Here is a 15691-nt window from a genome sequence, read left to right as displayed (position 1 = left end):
AAATGGTTTTGAACATTTGTCTGAATGCTGAGCTATCTGTTGAATGTCATGATTTCCAAATAAGCAATCTAGAAGCTTAATCTTTAGGTGAAGGTGACGCCTGTGAAGGACACTGTTCCCTCACAAATAACCAGTGTAACCAGATTATTTGAAAATAGGTTTTGAGATCAAGAAAGCTTTTCAAATGAAGTTCAGTACCCCAGGAGATTCTCTAAAATTCTCTGGAACACATTTATCAGCGTTTTTTTTTTTTAAGCAGGAATCCTAAGAGAGTTTAGAAAATATTCTGTAGTGATAGACTGGATGGCTTGATCAATTGAATATTAATCTGAGGCTCAGGTCACCCTTGTTCTGCAGGTGAATTTCTTGCTGGATAGCCTATGGAAAGTTATCTTAGTAATCTGTACCTCTGTGTCCCTGTTTGTAGACACCTTCTTTTGGAAAGAATTTGGTAACTATGGATGAATAAGTATGGTATGACACAGCACAAATCATACAGTTTGTGCCAGCACCTTTATTTGTGTTAAGGCAAATGATACTAGTCTATTGTTACACAGATCACTGTACTTCTCAATTACTTTATATTAGTAAATATGTCCCTGTAAACAATACTGTCTAGTTGTTCTAAAATAAGCATGACTTAGGTCACTGAGTTCTATGTGAAGGACATTCATGCTTTACAAATATCCAGTTCAACTAGATTATCTCCTCACTTCATCATCAAATCACTGTTTTGAGACTCGACAACATGTTCTGTTTTATGATGATATGCCAGTGTGCATCTGATCTCATCAAACTCTGCTTCTGATGGGGAAATTATCTTATGAAAAATAATATTACTCAATCTTGGTTTTAATTTCTGTATGCTTGGAGAGGAAGAAAATCCTATGTGGTATTTTGTCCTGTCAATGCTAATCTTTCTTCTCAGTGCTATATCTCTGAAGAGCAGATGTGTTCTTTATTGCAGTGTTGGTCCTGTATAGTACAGCGTAATGTTTTGGCAGAAGCAAACAATTTATTGTATTAGAGTCAAATACAATCAAATGTTCCTTTTCCTATGAAGCACGGTCAGATATTGATATTGCATTAGCTTACATTTTAACATAGGAGAGGCTTAATAAGATACAGTATAACTCTCTCTAGGCTGTTTAATTAAACCAAGCAGTCACTGTGTATTGTACATTGGTTTTCTGCCAAGGGAAAGTAAATCTGTATCATATTAGTTTCACATACCTAATGATGTTCTCCCCCCATCAAAGAATCTCTAGAAGAGCTGACACTGCTGTCACATGAACTGCATAATATAAGTTGCATTTGTATTACACCGGACTGTCTTGTAGCTCAATGTTCTCCAGTAGCCTGAGCAAGCTTGTGTGCAGACAAGACGTGGCTGGAGAGCTATATGTTGTATTTTACTGGTCACAGTCCCTATTTGCCACTGAAGGGTACAGGACTAAGCATTGCAATCCCTGTCCTGCTAACAGAGCTCTTCTTCCCCTTGTTGAGACAGGGAGATCTGAACTGTAACCCTCTGGTCACCATGAAGGTTCTTACTGGCTCCATGGCGGGGTGGCTGTGATCCCGGTGACAGGGGTGGGTTTGTCACTGTCTGGTCACAGAGCACCGTTTGCTCAGGACCAGAAGTTGCAAGCTTTTGAGGAAACTCTGGGTAGTCCTGTGTCATCTGCTCTGGTAGCACTTTGCCATACTGGATGTTGCCTTCTCACTGCTGTCAATGGCATTGTACACGGTCACCAAGGTGAACATTCACTCTTTGCCACTGATGGCAGGGGAAGTAGTATCACTTATAAGTGATGTGAGGAAAAAGATGTGTCCCTGGACTGGAGACTTGAGCAGCATTTTCTTACGGACCCTTCTGACACTTAATTAACAATCCAGAAAGATTATGAGGAGAGCAGGCACTTCTGTGTTAGGGGGTCCCGGTGTTTCTTTTGAAGCCAGAGTTGATGCAAAATCACATGGGAAGCTACAAGCAGAGAGGCATTCAAGGCATTTGCTTTTGGGAGTTATTCTATTGAATTACTACTACAAAGCAGAGTAAGACAAAAACATTTGCAGTATTTCTCCTCATAAACTGAAATAAACTGCACAGAAAATATTGAATTATTTTTTTACACAGCTTTGAGCCTGTCTTTCCTGGCAGAAGGGTACATCTGCATATCGCAGTGCAGTTCCTGCATAGATAGCAAAGCTGTGCCCGAACAATCATGTTCTAGAACTAGAAGGTGCCTATTTTTATCAGTTGCACTAAACCCTGATCAAAGTGAAGGATAATACTTTGGCTGTATTTTATGCAGCACAGGACACTGTGTAAATGTTGCAGCCTTCTCAGAACAGGTAAAGAAATGTTCGTTTTGTCCTGTGTTGCATCCCACATGCGCCCACAAAGAAGCACAAATGGTTGGATGCATCAGAACAATGTCGTTAGCATGGCTCTCTGATGCTGGCTCCATTCAAGGATGCCAGTACTGGATTTATGGGAGGCTTCACCTATATAACACAGTTATGATTTATTGCATGCTGAATGTTTTGTTGTTGTTGTTGTTTTCCTTCAACAGAAGATTAACCTGGAGTTCTATATTGACATCCATGCCCACTCCACCATGATGAATGGCTTCATGTATGGGAACATCTTTGAAGATGAGGAAAGATTTCAGCGACAGGCTGTTTTTCCTAAGCTACTCTGTCAGAATGCTGAAGACTTCTCTTATGTAAGCAATGTTTCTCTTAATTTTTTCCTAATTTATTTTTAACGATAGATCTCTGGCTTAATTGAATTGTCTGGGGTTTATTTTAATATGAATAGAAGGCTACTTAAAGCTTTTGTCAGTATTAGCTACCACCTTCCCTTTTATACTTACCTTATCCGAAAGTGGTAAGTTTTGACCTTACGTATTGTCATTAGAGACATGAACAGAAGCAGGTTCTTCATCTTCTGTATTATAACCTTTGGTTCTGAGTTATTCGAGCACTTGTTTTTTTGTCAAAAGATCTCTTCTCTTTTGGGCAACTGGTTCAGCTTTATTATGTTATATTGGCTTTTTTTTTTTTTTACTTGTAAACTTTAAATAATAAAATAGAAAAGAGAAGTAAAAATAATAAACTTGAAAGAAAAGTTTAGATAATTTCCTGTTGAAAGTTGTGACAAAGGCAATGTATGCTTTTGAAATTCTTCAGTATTACCATGGAAATTTTTTTTGCAAGAAAATCTGCAATAGCTCAATACATGTCTTGTAACTTGAAGAAAGTATGTGTGTAGGTATCTCTGGATATTGGAAATATATAGTGAACTCCTATAAATGGGTTGGAAAGAGGCATATGTTTTTAGAGCAAGTTTCAAGTAGGGTAGAACAGACCCTTTAGCACACGGGGGTTGCAATAGATCTGCAGAAGTCAATGTAAGACTCTGGTCCAGTGTGTTGCAACTTTGTGTCCAAATATGACATCCTGGCCCTTTCCATAGCCTCTTCTGTGCATCGGTTTTCCTTGAAGGCTGTGCAAGTTAACACACAATGCCCAAGCCTGCCTGCAGCTGTTTGCTTGCTTCTTCTGGCCCACCTTACACACCTGTGGAGCTGCCAGCTAAGCTACTTCTTTCTATACAGCTATCCCTTGCTCTGCTTCAATCTATGCACTCCAGGTTTGCTTAAGTGGACAGTCTTTCAAGTAAGAGGTCTTTGTTCCATTTTGCTTTGACTGTGATAAGGAATATTCAGAAAAGCATCTTGGCCAAGGCATTAGCTGTGAGGAGGGAAGACAGTAGATGACATCTGGCAGCTATATAATGGGAACAGGCTCAATTAAAAAGTACTTTGGAATCCTATACCAACCAGAGATGAGCAGAAGAACATACTGTTTGGGCCCTTATTTTATGTCTACTATGGTCGCGACCCTTTTTGTTGCCCACCGTACATTTTCCCAGTCTCTGCTGCCCTCTTTTTGTTTATAATTCATCCTTCTGGTACTGAGAGATAAACCTGGGTCTCCTCTCGAAGATGGGGACAGCTAGGGCCCCCTCTGCAGTGCCATCCCAAACAGCTTGTGGCAGAGGTTGTAGGTGGAGGAGGATAGGGATCCTGCAGCGTTCCATGTGTTTAGCTCTAGAGAAAGAATATATAAAAGCAGGTACGAAAGCAGATGAGTCTGCACAGCAAGAGAAACTGTAAGTGGGAGAAAGGCTATTTTCATCATGGCAAGAATGTTATTCTAAAGCTCTCTCAAGGTGCAGGAAAGATATTTTTTTTTGTCTTGGGTTTGTGCATATTGCACTGTTGAGTTTGAGTGGAAAGTGAATATAGAAATGGATTTATGCCACTGTTTTCTTGACGGATCTGTTCCAACATAAGGAAGAAGGAATTGAAACCTCCTGATTCCTGTCCATTTCTCTGTTCTATGGTAGTTTGTTTTATGCAAGAGCGGGAAAAAGTTTGGATCAGTCTCTGAGTTTTCTAAGGCTAGGAAGAAGATAACCCTTCCTTTGTCTTTCCTAGGCAGTGGAGGCCTCTTTTTGAGGCAATAGACCTAATATCTCCCTTTTCTTCTTGGGATCAGCAGTGGCAGCCAGCTGGGTAATGCCTGCAAGGGTATGCAGCTGCTGTTGCTTCCTCTGTTGCCTCATAGTATTTTTTAACCATTCTCAGCATTGTTTAACAATTGTCTGTATGTTTGGGGCGTTCAGGGACTGTTGCAATGTGAAGTTTTCTGTGGTCAACCACTGCAAGGGCTTCTCAGAAAACTGTCCAGAGTGTAGAAGACCAAATCCATAATAAACGAGGAAGGGACAGCAGCTGCACCTGTTTCCAGCTGTTTGGAGCCTGGGGAAGAAGGAGTTGTATTCAGGGAACAGCTTGCTCTTGTCCAAGAAGACCTCAGTGATTGAGTTTCTTATCTACACCTGATTGTTTCAAAAGCATGTTATAGATAAGGGGGCATTCAGAGATCAGAGCAATGAAAATCTGCAATTGATAGGAGTTTAGAAATTTTGTACTCGAGTGTGGGATTTCTCTCTGTTACTGTGGGAGATTAAGTGTTCCTCTTAGTGCAAGCCTCAGTTGACAAAGGGAAAATCTTTGAGAAAATGACGTAGGAAATAGAAGCCAATAGCCAAATAAACAGTGCAGTCTCTCCGCTTTGACTCTCAATCTTCTGTGGAGGCTGGCAGTTGGATATATATATTGGTGTCATGTGCACCACAATTTGACCTGGGTGCTGCTGGCACTCAGTACATTGGGCTTTCAATTCACAATCCTACTGGTCTCTTGAGACCAGAAGCTTCTCCCCTGCCATCCACCCTAGGCATTCTTCTTAGGGCAACTGAGGGGATAGGAGTGTTGGAGAAGCAGACAGCCACAGAGTGTCTGATGTGTGTGAAGCAATAGCAGCAAATATTACTGCTGTCTCCAAGTGGGAAAGTCTCTGTTCTCTTGTTTTCAGCTCCGGCCATGTGGGTTATGTGACTGGTTGGAAATATCAGGGGTGAAGTTTGCTGCTCACAAGAGAGGAAAGGAATCCAGAGCTTCCTCCATTTTAAAAGGGGGAAAAAGTGTTGAAGATTAAAAATAGTGTATGTAAATATGCCCTATTGGCTGGTCAAAGGGAAGGGGGGAAGTGCATCGTTAACATTACCAAGCTGGTGTTTGAAAGTGTGGGAATGGACCACTGTTGTTACTAATTAATTTTCCAAAGCTTCAGGAGGTCTCATTTACATTGTATGCTGCTGCGGCCATTTGTTGGGATTATAATACTTCAACAGCAGCACTTCAAGTGAAAACTGGCGGCTGCATGAAGTGTTGTCCATAATTGACTAGCTCCATGTCTTCACACAGCACAGAGACAATGTTCCATTATGTTATCCATTGACAGTATCATTGAAAAGATTACTCTCCTTAAAGCATCTGTCAACCTTGATTGATTTACAAGGGACAAAGAACTGAAAAGGTTTGAAGTGCGGGTACAATTTTTGCCACCGTTTAGCATACATAATGGTTCTCCTTTGATGTCAAAAGCTCATCTTCTATTAATAATGCAGAGAGCTTTTGAATGCAGGCTACTTGTATGGAGTTCCACACTAATAACCTACTTGCTGTGAAATGGGATTCACTTTGGAGAAGCAGTCATTTGTCTGGGTTTTACATGTTCGGAATGAATCCTGACTCAAAGGGATTTCTTTCAGTGCTCTGCATGATTGCAGCTGAGCCCGACACGGGTTAGGGAAAGCAGGCAAATCCTAGCCTGCTCCTCCAGCTGAGAATCTGGCAGAAATCATGCAGCCAGATGCAAAGGAGCATGAACAACAAGCCTAAGATGATGCGATCAAATGTCTTGTGCCATTTTGTCTGGCAACCTTCTATTAATATACTTTAGAGTACATTTCATGCCTGGACTGCTTTCTTCACCTGTCATTTCCAATAGGCCTTTTTATTTAAATGAAAGCATCCAAGGGAGATTGGTGATTAGAGTAGGGGGTGGATGTGGGATTTGTGTCTGCATGCCTGTTGTAAGACCCAAGGCAAGTCACCCAGTGTCTCTGTACCCTATCTGTTGAGCAGAACACCTAACCTCATAGTACTCTGGGAGGCTGACTGTGGTTTGCACATAAAAGTTGTGGAAGGGACTAGAAATTCTTCACTGGTACGTGGCCTCAGCAACAGAGGCCTGCCTTTGGTTTAGCTGTCAGCAAGTGAAAAGCAAAGTGAAAGAAGAGCTAGGAAGTTTTGCTCCCAAATAAATACATGAAACATTCTTGGGCAGCTGTCTGGGGAAAAAGGACAAATTCTGTAAGGAAAACATTTTATATTTTCAAGGTTTAAGAATGATATTTTTAAACATCGGGGAGTAAATACAATCTGTATGAAAGCTCTAACAGTGAGAGCTGACAAGCTCTTTTGAAAGGCTGACTCATTGGGTTTTAGGAGCAGCTGTTGACACCATGTCTGAGTGCATTACACATCAGCCATGGCTAGGAGTTGCTGCAATATTTGTAGGGGTGTTCTTCATTTGACCTTTCTTGTTCTGGAGGGTGGATTAGTTATAATGACCAGACACAAGCACTTGAGCATTTCAAGAACCTGCTAGTCTTAGGGGTGGCTAATTTTGACCTTTCTGATGGTATGAGAGGGGACCATCTGTTCTCTCTGGTTCATTTAAAAGAAACAACCACAGCCATTCTTGGATGGCTTTATCACTTCATAAAAATTTCTTTTCTTTGCAGTTAAAGGAAAAAAATTGGTCAGAGGTACTTGGCTTAATCTAGTTGGGTTTTTGCCTTTGGGCTCTGAACAGGTGGTACTTGGTATCCTTTGAGTTCATTTCATTTTTTTGTATTCAACCTCCCAGATGAGATCCCTCCTTAGAAATACTGTTTTTCATCCTTTTTTGCCGTGGTTAGCCAAAGACCCTGATAAAAACTGTGTGTTCTGTTATGCTGGGCACAAGGTAACAACTGGGAAAGTCCACAACCTCAAAAGCTTCCAGTCATGCTGGGAAAGAGACAATGGATGGGAAGTGACCTGCTTAAAGAAATAGGAGAATAAAACCCATGTCTCCAAAGTGCCAGTCTGGTTTCTTTGTCAGGAGTTTGCCGTGTTTTATACCATGCTGTGCACTCAACAGTGAAGTCTCTGAACATTTTCCCATTTTCCTTTAGGGAAACACATTTTTAAACCCAATGGCATAACACTGTATCCTAAAACATATTTTTGACACTATCATTGTTTCAGCAATATGAGAAAATTCAGATATGGAATGATTTGCCCTAGTACTTTTTGGTTGGGTTTTGGGGTTTGGGTTTTCTTTGGTTGGTTGTTGTTAGTTTTGTTTTGGCTTTTTTAGCCTGGGTAACTAAAATTGAGCAACCAAAGAAAAGATTCTAATCTATCTATATTTTCTGTTGTTTTCCTTTTATCCACATACTCCAGGTCTATTATTCTCATATCCGTAATCCCCTCATCCATCCAAGCATTCTCAGGGAAGAGGTGTTCCTTCCAGCAAGCCTTTTCCCAACGACCCATGGCAGCCTTGCTGAGCTGTTATCACCTACCCTGGCTGGACATGTCCCTCTTAGTCTTGTGATCCCTACTACTAATCGCAGTGTGTTTTGGGCCACGGCTGAAGGAAGTGCTGGCACAAGTGCCTGAGGGAGTAATAACAGCTCATGAACATTGAATAAGTGAATCCCAATAATCTGTTGCAAAATAAAGAAAACTCATTTTGTGTTACATGTGGCTGTGCAGGGAAGGGGGAGCAACAAGAAAGTTGCTCAGACCTAGAATTCATCCCAAAGTAAAATTCATGCTCACTTGCACCACGATCTCTGGTGCCTCTCTGCTCCTTGGGTAAAAAAGACCCTTGTCCCAGCAAGGCAATGCCTGTTGCATTCAGGCAGGTTTTGTTTAACATCCTGCAAGCTTAACGAATCTACTCAGAAATCTCTTAAAACCCGAGCACAACAAATGATCCCACCTTCTTTTTTGTTGTCTTGTATCAGGGCATTTCCAGGAAGACAAATACAGCTATTATATGCTTTAGTACCCCTCTGGGATGTATTTCTGCTCACTGCTTCTTGGACATGTTGCTCCATAAGTTCATTTATTTATTTATATATTTTTCCTGGAGGCTGGGTGAAGGGAGAGCAGAAACGTGCTTCTGGTGGCACAGGGTACGGATAGTAAAGCCTGTGCTTCTAAGCATTATAGGTTTTGGTCTCACAAGAACTCTGCCCTTTTGGCTAAATGAAACTGCTCCATTATATCGTGCTTAACCAGACCACCCCTCTTTTTAAACAGAGGGCTGAAATAATTTGTATTGCAAAGAAAAATGGGGCAGGGAAGAACTGTTTGAGAAAATGGGTTTTCTTTTAGTACCTTCTTGCTGTGTTGTTTGTCCATATAGGAGTTGACAGTCCATTCTCCATCCCCACACAGTTAGAAATCTTGAATATCCACAGAAGAAACAAGTTTTCATAGCAATTTTATGGTGTATTTTCCCAGACCATCATTACTTTTACCTAATGTCAACAAGCTGGGAGGAGGTGACAGCCTCCCAGAGTAGGAGCTCCTTTACATTCAAACACAGGCTACCTCTCTCACAGAGCACTGCAAATTTCACTCAGCTTGGACAAAGTGTGCTGTGAAGGAGGGCTGGGAAGTTAGTTAAGAACTGGACACCCAGCCCCCTCCCAGGATCTCCTCCTGAGTATTCCCCTTTAACTCTGTGATAATATATGTAGAATATAAGTCTGGTTCAGAGAACCGTTCCAGAGCAGTGAGACAGCCCGGGAGGAGTTTGAGCAATGGGCTGTACTGGGTGCTCTGGGAGCAGTATTCAGCATGCTGTCCCTCCTTAGGAGGGGTTGAATCTCCTGATTTAGATGTACAAGTGAGCAGAACATCTCTTTTCCACAGAGAAAACCACTTTTTCTGCAGACTATTCAAAGCATGCATGATGGTTGTATATCCCTTCCTGCTTCTCATTGTCCTAAGTTTCTGTCATTTGTATAAATGATTATGAAAGCACTCCCAGGAGACCACACACACGCTCATAAAACTATTGTAAAGAGAAGCATTGCAGGCTATTGCTAGAGGCTATTTTATTGTATGTTTTGAGGAAATGTCTCGTTTTCTACTGACAAATAGGGAAACTGAGAACTCCAGAGACACGAGTTATTTTCTAAGTGGTGTGATTATTCTGTAGAGCTTAGACTAGGAAATGCCAGCTTTGGCATCTTTGGGGAAGGATGTGCTCTGAGAAGCAGAGGTTGCTATTAGTAAAAAGCAGAGGGGGAAAAAAGCAGATCTTTTCTTTATTATTACCCTGAAGCATTTGCAGATCCCTTATTTGTGTATATCACTGGTCACAGCTTGGGCTGGCTTTTTAAAGAGAGATACACTCCAGGCTAATTCTCAGGTTTCTGGGTGATGGATCTGTGCATGGGTTAATAGTTGAATAGGTGACATTGTTACATGTGGCTAAGTGCACTTCTGCTGACAGGGAGAAGCATACTCACTGAAAAACTAGCTGAGGGGACCTGAGGAATTAAGGTTTTGGAGACAGGACACTCTGTGTGTGTGCATGTGCATGTGTGCGGGGGTGGCAGAATCTAGTGGCAAGAGGAACTCCAACTGAGGTTTGCTTGGAGGATGGGGTGAAACCTGCCTCCTTCTCTTACCTTTTCTGAGTAGGTTGGTGATGGGCTGCTGAGTCCTATAGGGGAGCCCTTCACTGACTTTGTGAAGGTTTCAGGTAAGGCCATCACCACTCTGCTTTGTTTGGCTGCAGGATGCTGTTTAAGAAGGGCTCTCAGAAGGGCTGCTTGTTTTGATTTGGATTCTAGTTGCATTAGCTGCTATGGTGAAACCAGTGAACTCAGTCAGCATCTCCAGTGCTGTAGTACTCAGGGAGGTGGGAGCTGTGAGTACAACCAGTTTCAGTGCATGTGAGGATGAATTCTGAGGAATGTGAAATCCCTGCAGCGGTGCTCCCAGTGTAACTGGTACAAGGTGTGGAGACCTCCATCCATCCTGGAGCTCTACAGCAGAGCACTGTAGAGAGCAGAGCATGGATGTTAATGAGCAGTGAAAAGTGCAGCTATTGTAGTTCTCACAGGTGAACAGCTGAAACCCTGAAGCATGAAACCCAGTTGCTTTTCTATCTACAGAGTTTCCAAAAAGGGAGCTCATTTAGTAGTTTTGGGTTTGAGGCATAAACTCAGAGCTTATAAAGTTGTTCATTCCAAAGCCTCTGCTAATGACCATGCAAATATGTGTTTTTATCAGCAAACTTAAGCAGGCATGACTGAAAGACACTTGGGAGGGATGGGGAGCAAGAAAGATCTGGTATTCCTTCACTACACATTAAAGGGATAATGAAGCCCCTCAGGGAGCATATGTGTGTGTGTGGTGACAAAGTACCTTTAAACTGTTATTACTTTGAGGAGAGTTGCACTTTAAAGCCTGACGATGTGCTGCTAGGCAGGTTGTGTTCATGGTACTCCTACAATGTGATGCTGCCTTTAAGAAAGGGTGATTGCTGTCTGCTTTCCACCGAGCTGGGGGGAAGAAGGAAAAAGTGACAGGTGATAGAATGGTGAAAACCTCTAGGATTTGAGGCTATTTGGTCTTCAGGCTTCAGTTTCAGACTTTTCTCTCTCACATTCTTAGGACAGGTCAAACTGTTTTAAATCTCCTCTGCACTCCTTTTCTCAGATTTCTGCAGATCAAATTCTAATTCAGAGACTACTCCCTTGTTAAACCCAGACTTTTCTGCCTATCTCAGCGTCTCCTATCAGGGGCAGAGTTTATGAGACAAATAGCTGTCGACTCCAGAGCCATCAGTGACAGTGAGTGAGCCCTTTTCACAGGAGTATCAATCCAATCTGGCTGTCCCTAAGGGATCTGGAAAAACTCCAAGTAATGGGATCCTTCTTTGAAATGATCATGAACTTTCTGGATCGTCTGATACCTTCTCTTCCCAAATTTCACTATTCAGAAATGATTTTGAGATGAAATATGTCTTCCTCCTGTGCATCAGAAACATGGCAAAGCTGCAAGGTGAGATGAATCAGGGAGTAATTTTGAGCTCTGTTCCCATTTCATCATGTCTCTGCTCCAAGGATCCTTCCTCTTTGCCTGCTACCTCCTTCAGATCAGCTTTCTGCCTTTAGGATTTTTTCTTTTTCCTTTTCTTACTTTTTTTTTTTTTTTTTTTTATAATCCCATCTACATTTCAGATGCTGGTTGCAGCTTGTTTGTAAAATATATTGGAAGAAGGCTGCATGATAACAGCCTCACAAATGCCATGATTTCCAAGTCTCCAGACCTAGTTGGCATGGAGTTGATAGTCTATCACGAAAAACACTAACACATATGCTTTCCAGTCTATTAAGAGAGTTAATGGAGCTGGTGAGAGGTGGGTGTGAGGAGAGAGTCAAGCTGGCTCTTGAAGTGAGAATTTTCCTCCCTGCTTCAAGACAAGTAAGGAGATAAGTTTCTTGTAAGATAGCTTGATGGACTACCAGCTGCAAGAATGGCAGGTTCAAAGCACTGACTGCTGGGCACATGACACACCATGATATTAATTAGCTCTATCCGTATGAGGAAAGTGAGCTACCAGTTGTACCCCTCTTACAGCACCCTGTGGTGGGGCAAACAGAAAAATCACAATTTGTATTATTGCTATTTACAGTCTTCTGCAGCAACGATTTCAAAGCCTGTGCATTTCTGTGCTCTCTTTCTAACTTTTGCAGACTTCAATAAAGCATTCTAGAAAATGAGAGTGAGTGAGTTATAGCTGATGCTGTAAAACTCTTCACTGAGATGGATTTGACATTGTCTGCACACTGGTCCATTTCCCAATGACACATCTATTCTTCGTTGATGACAAGTGTAGCATTCCTTGTTTCTAGAGCACTAACTACTAACTTTTACTATCACTTTTTTGCTACACTGGGGCAGTGAATTGAGAGCTTATAGAGGTCAGACCTACTTTAGAAAAAAGCTTGCTCTTCAGCTATAAGAGTGGCATCAGCAGATAACACTGGTGAGGTTGTAATTGTGTCCTGATTACACTTGGCCATTGCTGATGCTGATAGGTGAAGAACATAAAGCCATTTGTATGCATAATCCCAGTGTACCCTGGTAAGTAAAGTGCCCAACTACAGGACGAGCAAAATGTGAGAGTTTTTCTGGTTTGGGTTTTTTTCAGTTAGCGTCAGTTGTGAAATACAGTTTATTTCCCAAATTGCCCATGTCATAGGGTGACCCAGCATATTTTTAATTGTGTGTTGCAATATGAAACCATTCTCTAGTCATGAATCCTCTTAGTGCCTATGTCTCTGCTCTTCTGCAGGAAAGATTTCTAACTTGATTCTCTGATTCTTGTGAGCCTAGAGTTGAACATGCTACATCCTCTTGTAAAACACTTCCTAGACCTACACCATCTATCTATATCAGCAAATGGGAAGATCTCTTTATTCTGAGTTTCATGCAGATGCTCTCTTTTGAGGACAAATGCTCTTCTAAGGAAACATGCATGTGTACACTAGAGCTCAAGTTTTTGAAGATATATGCAGTTTGCTATTTCCTTCCATAGGCACATAACAATCGATGGTGTTGCAGTAGATGTGAACAGCTAGTACAATCTATCTGTTGGATTTCAGGAACCCCCTAGACCTTGCTACATCAGAAATTCATCTTTCTCAATCTGTCAAAGCCTGTGACCAGATTTCTGTCTAGTTGCCCATTTCTACTCTAATTACTTTCTGAGTCATTTGTACCTTGTACTTTCCCTTATTGCTGTGTTGGAGAAACACCTTAGGATTGATTATAAGTGATGTGCAGTCTATACCCTGGTCATACCTTGATCCTTTTCCTCCCTAGTGTGTTAAGCAATTTCAGAAGACTAATAAAGTTTAATTCCCCAACAAGTCCTGTATGAGAAAGTACCCTTATGTACCCTGTCTCTTTGCCCTGCCATCAATGAAAGGTAGAACTGAAGCTCCCATCTATCACTGGCTGGACAGTGAGCCTGCCTGACATTTCAGCCCTTTTTGGCATCTCTTCTTCTGCTGAACGGTGGACCCAGATTTACTGGGCTTTGCCTCCAATTTGTCCTTTTGTGCAACCTGAAGGTTTTCCGGTGCTTTGGTCTGGACAAGTCCCCTGTGAAGTCATGCATACACTGAGGAAGAGGTCCCACTAATGAAAGATTCCACCAAGCAGAACCACCCAGATTCCAAGTCCATCAGGACACCAAAGGGTACACTTGGGCAAATTCAGTCTCAGATTTGTGAGAAACATGCTCCTCTTCTTTGTCTTTTGGAGCCACTCTTGTGATAGATTGATACAGGCATGCAGAGGCGATCACTGAACTGTCTACCCTTACTTTGTGAATATGGACTGCTGAGGGCATTCTTTCCAGTAGGTGTTAGCAGGACAATGGAGCCGTGCTGAGAAACCAAGAGTATCCTTCAGCCATATGGGAGCTGCCTAAGCTGTTGAGTTTGCAAACTAGCTACCAGGGTTTGAATTCACTGAGGAGTGACAATGGCAGAGAGTTGTCCTTACCAGCCAAGAGACAAGACTGTCCTGGAGACAGGGGTTCTGGCACATCAAGAGGTCTGACAAAGGGCCAAGATTGTTTTTCTGCTTTGAGATCACTCCAAAAAAAGAATGGGCATGCAATATTTTTTCTTATTTCCTTCCACACATCTTTCTGTCTGCTGCAATCTCTGAATAAGGTCCAATTGGTTTACAAAGTTCTTTGTGCTGCCTGGCTGTTCACTGTCATTCCCAATGGGGAAACCAGTCATGTGGAAGGTATTCAGCACAGCACAGGAAGGAGGAACGAAATCTGGCAGGAAGGCCTGGGGAAGCTTCCGCTAATGCCCGAAATGTGGAGAGAGGGTCAACACACCCTGAGGCTCCCACCTGTGTGTGAAATCTAGGAACAGCTTTCTGGTGGATTTCTTCCCACCAGAAAGTGGGGGAATCCTTCACCCTTCCCGTTCTCCTCTTTTAACACTGGATTATTGTTTTCTGGCACCTCCCAGTCCTGTAGATAGCCATTTTTTCACTGAATTTTCTCACACAAACTGAGGCAGAGTCCTTCTTGAGCTTTAATGTATCTCTGTGTTTTAATAATGAATTCCTGTTGATTTTATACAAATATCCCTATTTAAGAACTTCAAAGTCTTTGGTGTTTCCCCCTACCCTCCAGACTTCGTAGTTTTTGCTGTTGTTGACACTCCCATGCGATTCAGCCTTGGAGAAATAAATATTTGTTTAGCTATTCTCCTGCTGTGCCTGCTCAGTGCATTTGCTTAATGATGACTTCAGTTCAGCTTTGCAAGGGTTTTAGGGCAATAGGTTCTTCCAGAAAAACAAGAGACTCATTTGCAGACGGCTTCACTTGTGTTCTTTCCCCTCTCTTGCCTCTGTTCCCCAGATTAGAGTCTGATGAAATAAATGTGCATGCAAAAGGCTCTTTCTTTGCCATGGTAATACATGTCTTTTCACAGCCTTTGTTTCAACGTTAACAGTTGCCAAGATCAGTTGTGGTGAGGAGTCACAGTTTTGCCTGTTTATTTCTCCACTCCATTTATCTTGACTTGAAGTATTGAGTAGGAGGTTGGACTCAAGCAAGTACCTGCTGCCCTTCCCTGTCATTAGTTTAATTTTCTTGAATCTGTAATTTTCTTCTTTTTGTCTAAAACATCAAGTCACATTCTGGCTTATAACATTTGCTCCAGAGCCAAGCCTAAGACGCTGTTTCAAAACATACACGTGTTCATGTTTGAAAGATTCATGTTATGTTTTCTCTACCCCAACTTTCCTGAATCAGATGAGAGATCATACTTTTTACTCAAGATGTTGAGTTGGTCTGTGCCATCAGATTTTTTTCAAAATAAGGACAAAGTCAACCTCCAAAATCTACATTTATGCACCTAAATGAAGGTTCAGCTTCTTTATTTTCCTGGAAGAGCAGCACTACTGGGCAAAGAAATGAACAGGTGATTTTATTAATGCCATTGCCATTTCAAGTAATTTTGCATAGCTGAAACTGGAATTCTTCTATGAAAAAAAAAAAAAGAAAAGACTCACCACCACCACCCAAACAAATAAAAAAAAAACCCAAACCCCACAAAATAGCATTATAAAAATTCAAACTCTGAAAA

General features: G+C 41.7%; 1 protein-coding gene across 2 annotated transcripts in view; it reads left to right on the top strand.

Annotated features, from left to right (window-relative positions):
• Positions 1-15691, top strand: part of LOC101910707 (BEN domain-containing protein 5) — a 965145-nt gene that overhangs the window by 855838 nt on the left and 93616 nt on the right. For both annotated transcript variants that reach the window (XM_055814853.1, XM_055814852.1), the window contains exon 10: positions 2580-2732. In XM_055814853.1, the coding sequence (XP_055670828.1) occupies positions 2580-2732 (153 nt within the window). The remainder of the gene's footprint in view (positions 1-2579; positions 2733-15691) is intronic.

The sequence above is a fragment of the Falco peregrinus genome, chromosome 10 (assembly GCF_023634155.1).
Source record: "Falco peregrinus isolate bFalPer1 chromosome 10, bFalPer1.pri, whole genome shotgun sequence".
Taxonomy (NCBI): domain Eukaryota; kingdom Metazoa; phylum Chordata; class Aves; order Falconiformes; family Falconidae; genus Falco; species Falco peregrinus.
Note: the sequence above shows the minus strand (reverse complement) of the source record. Positions and strands in the feature narration are given on the sequence as shown.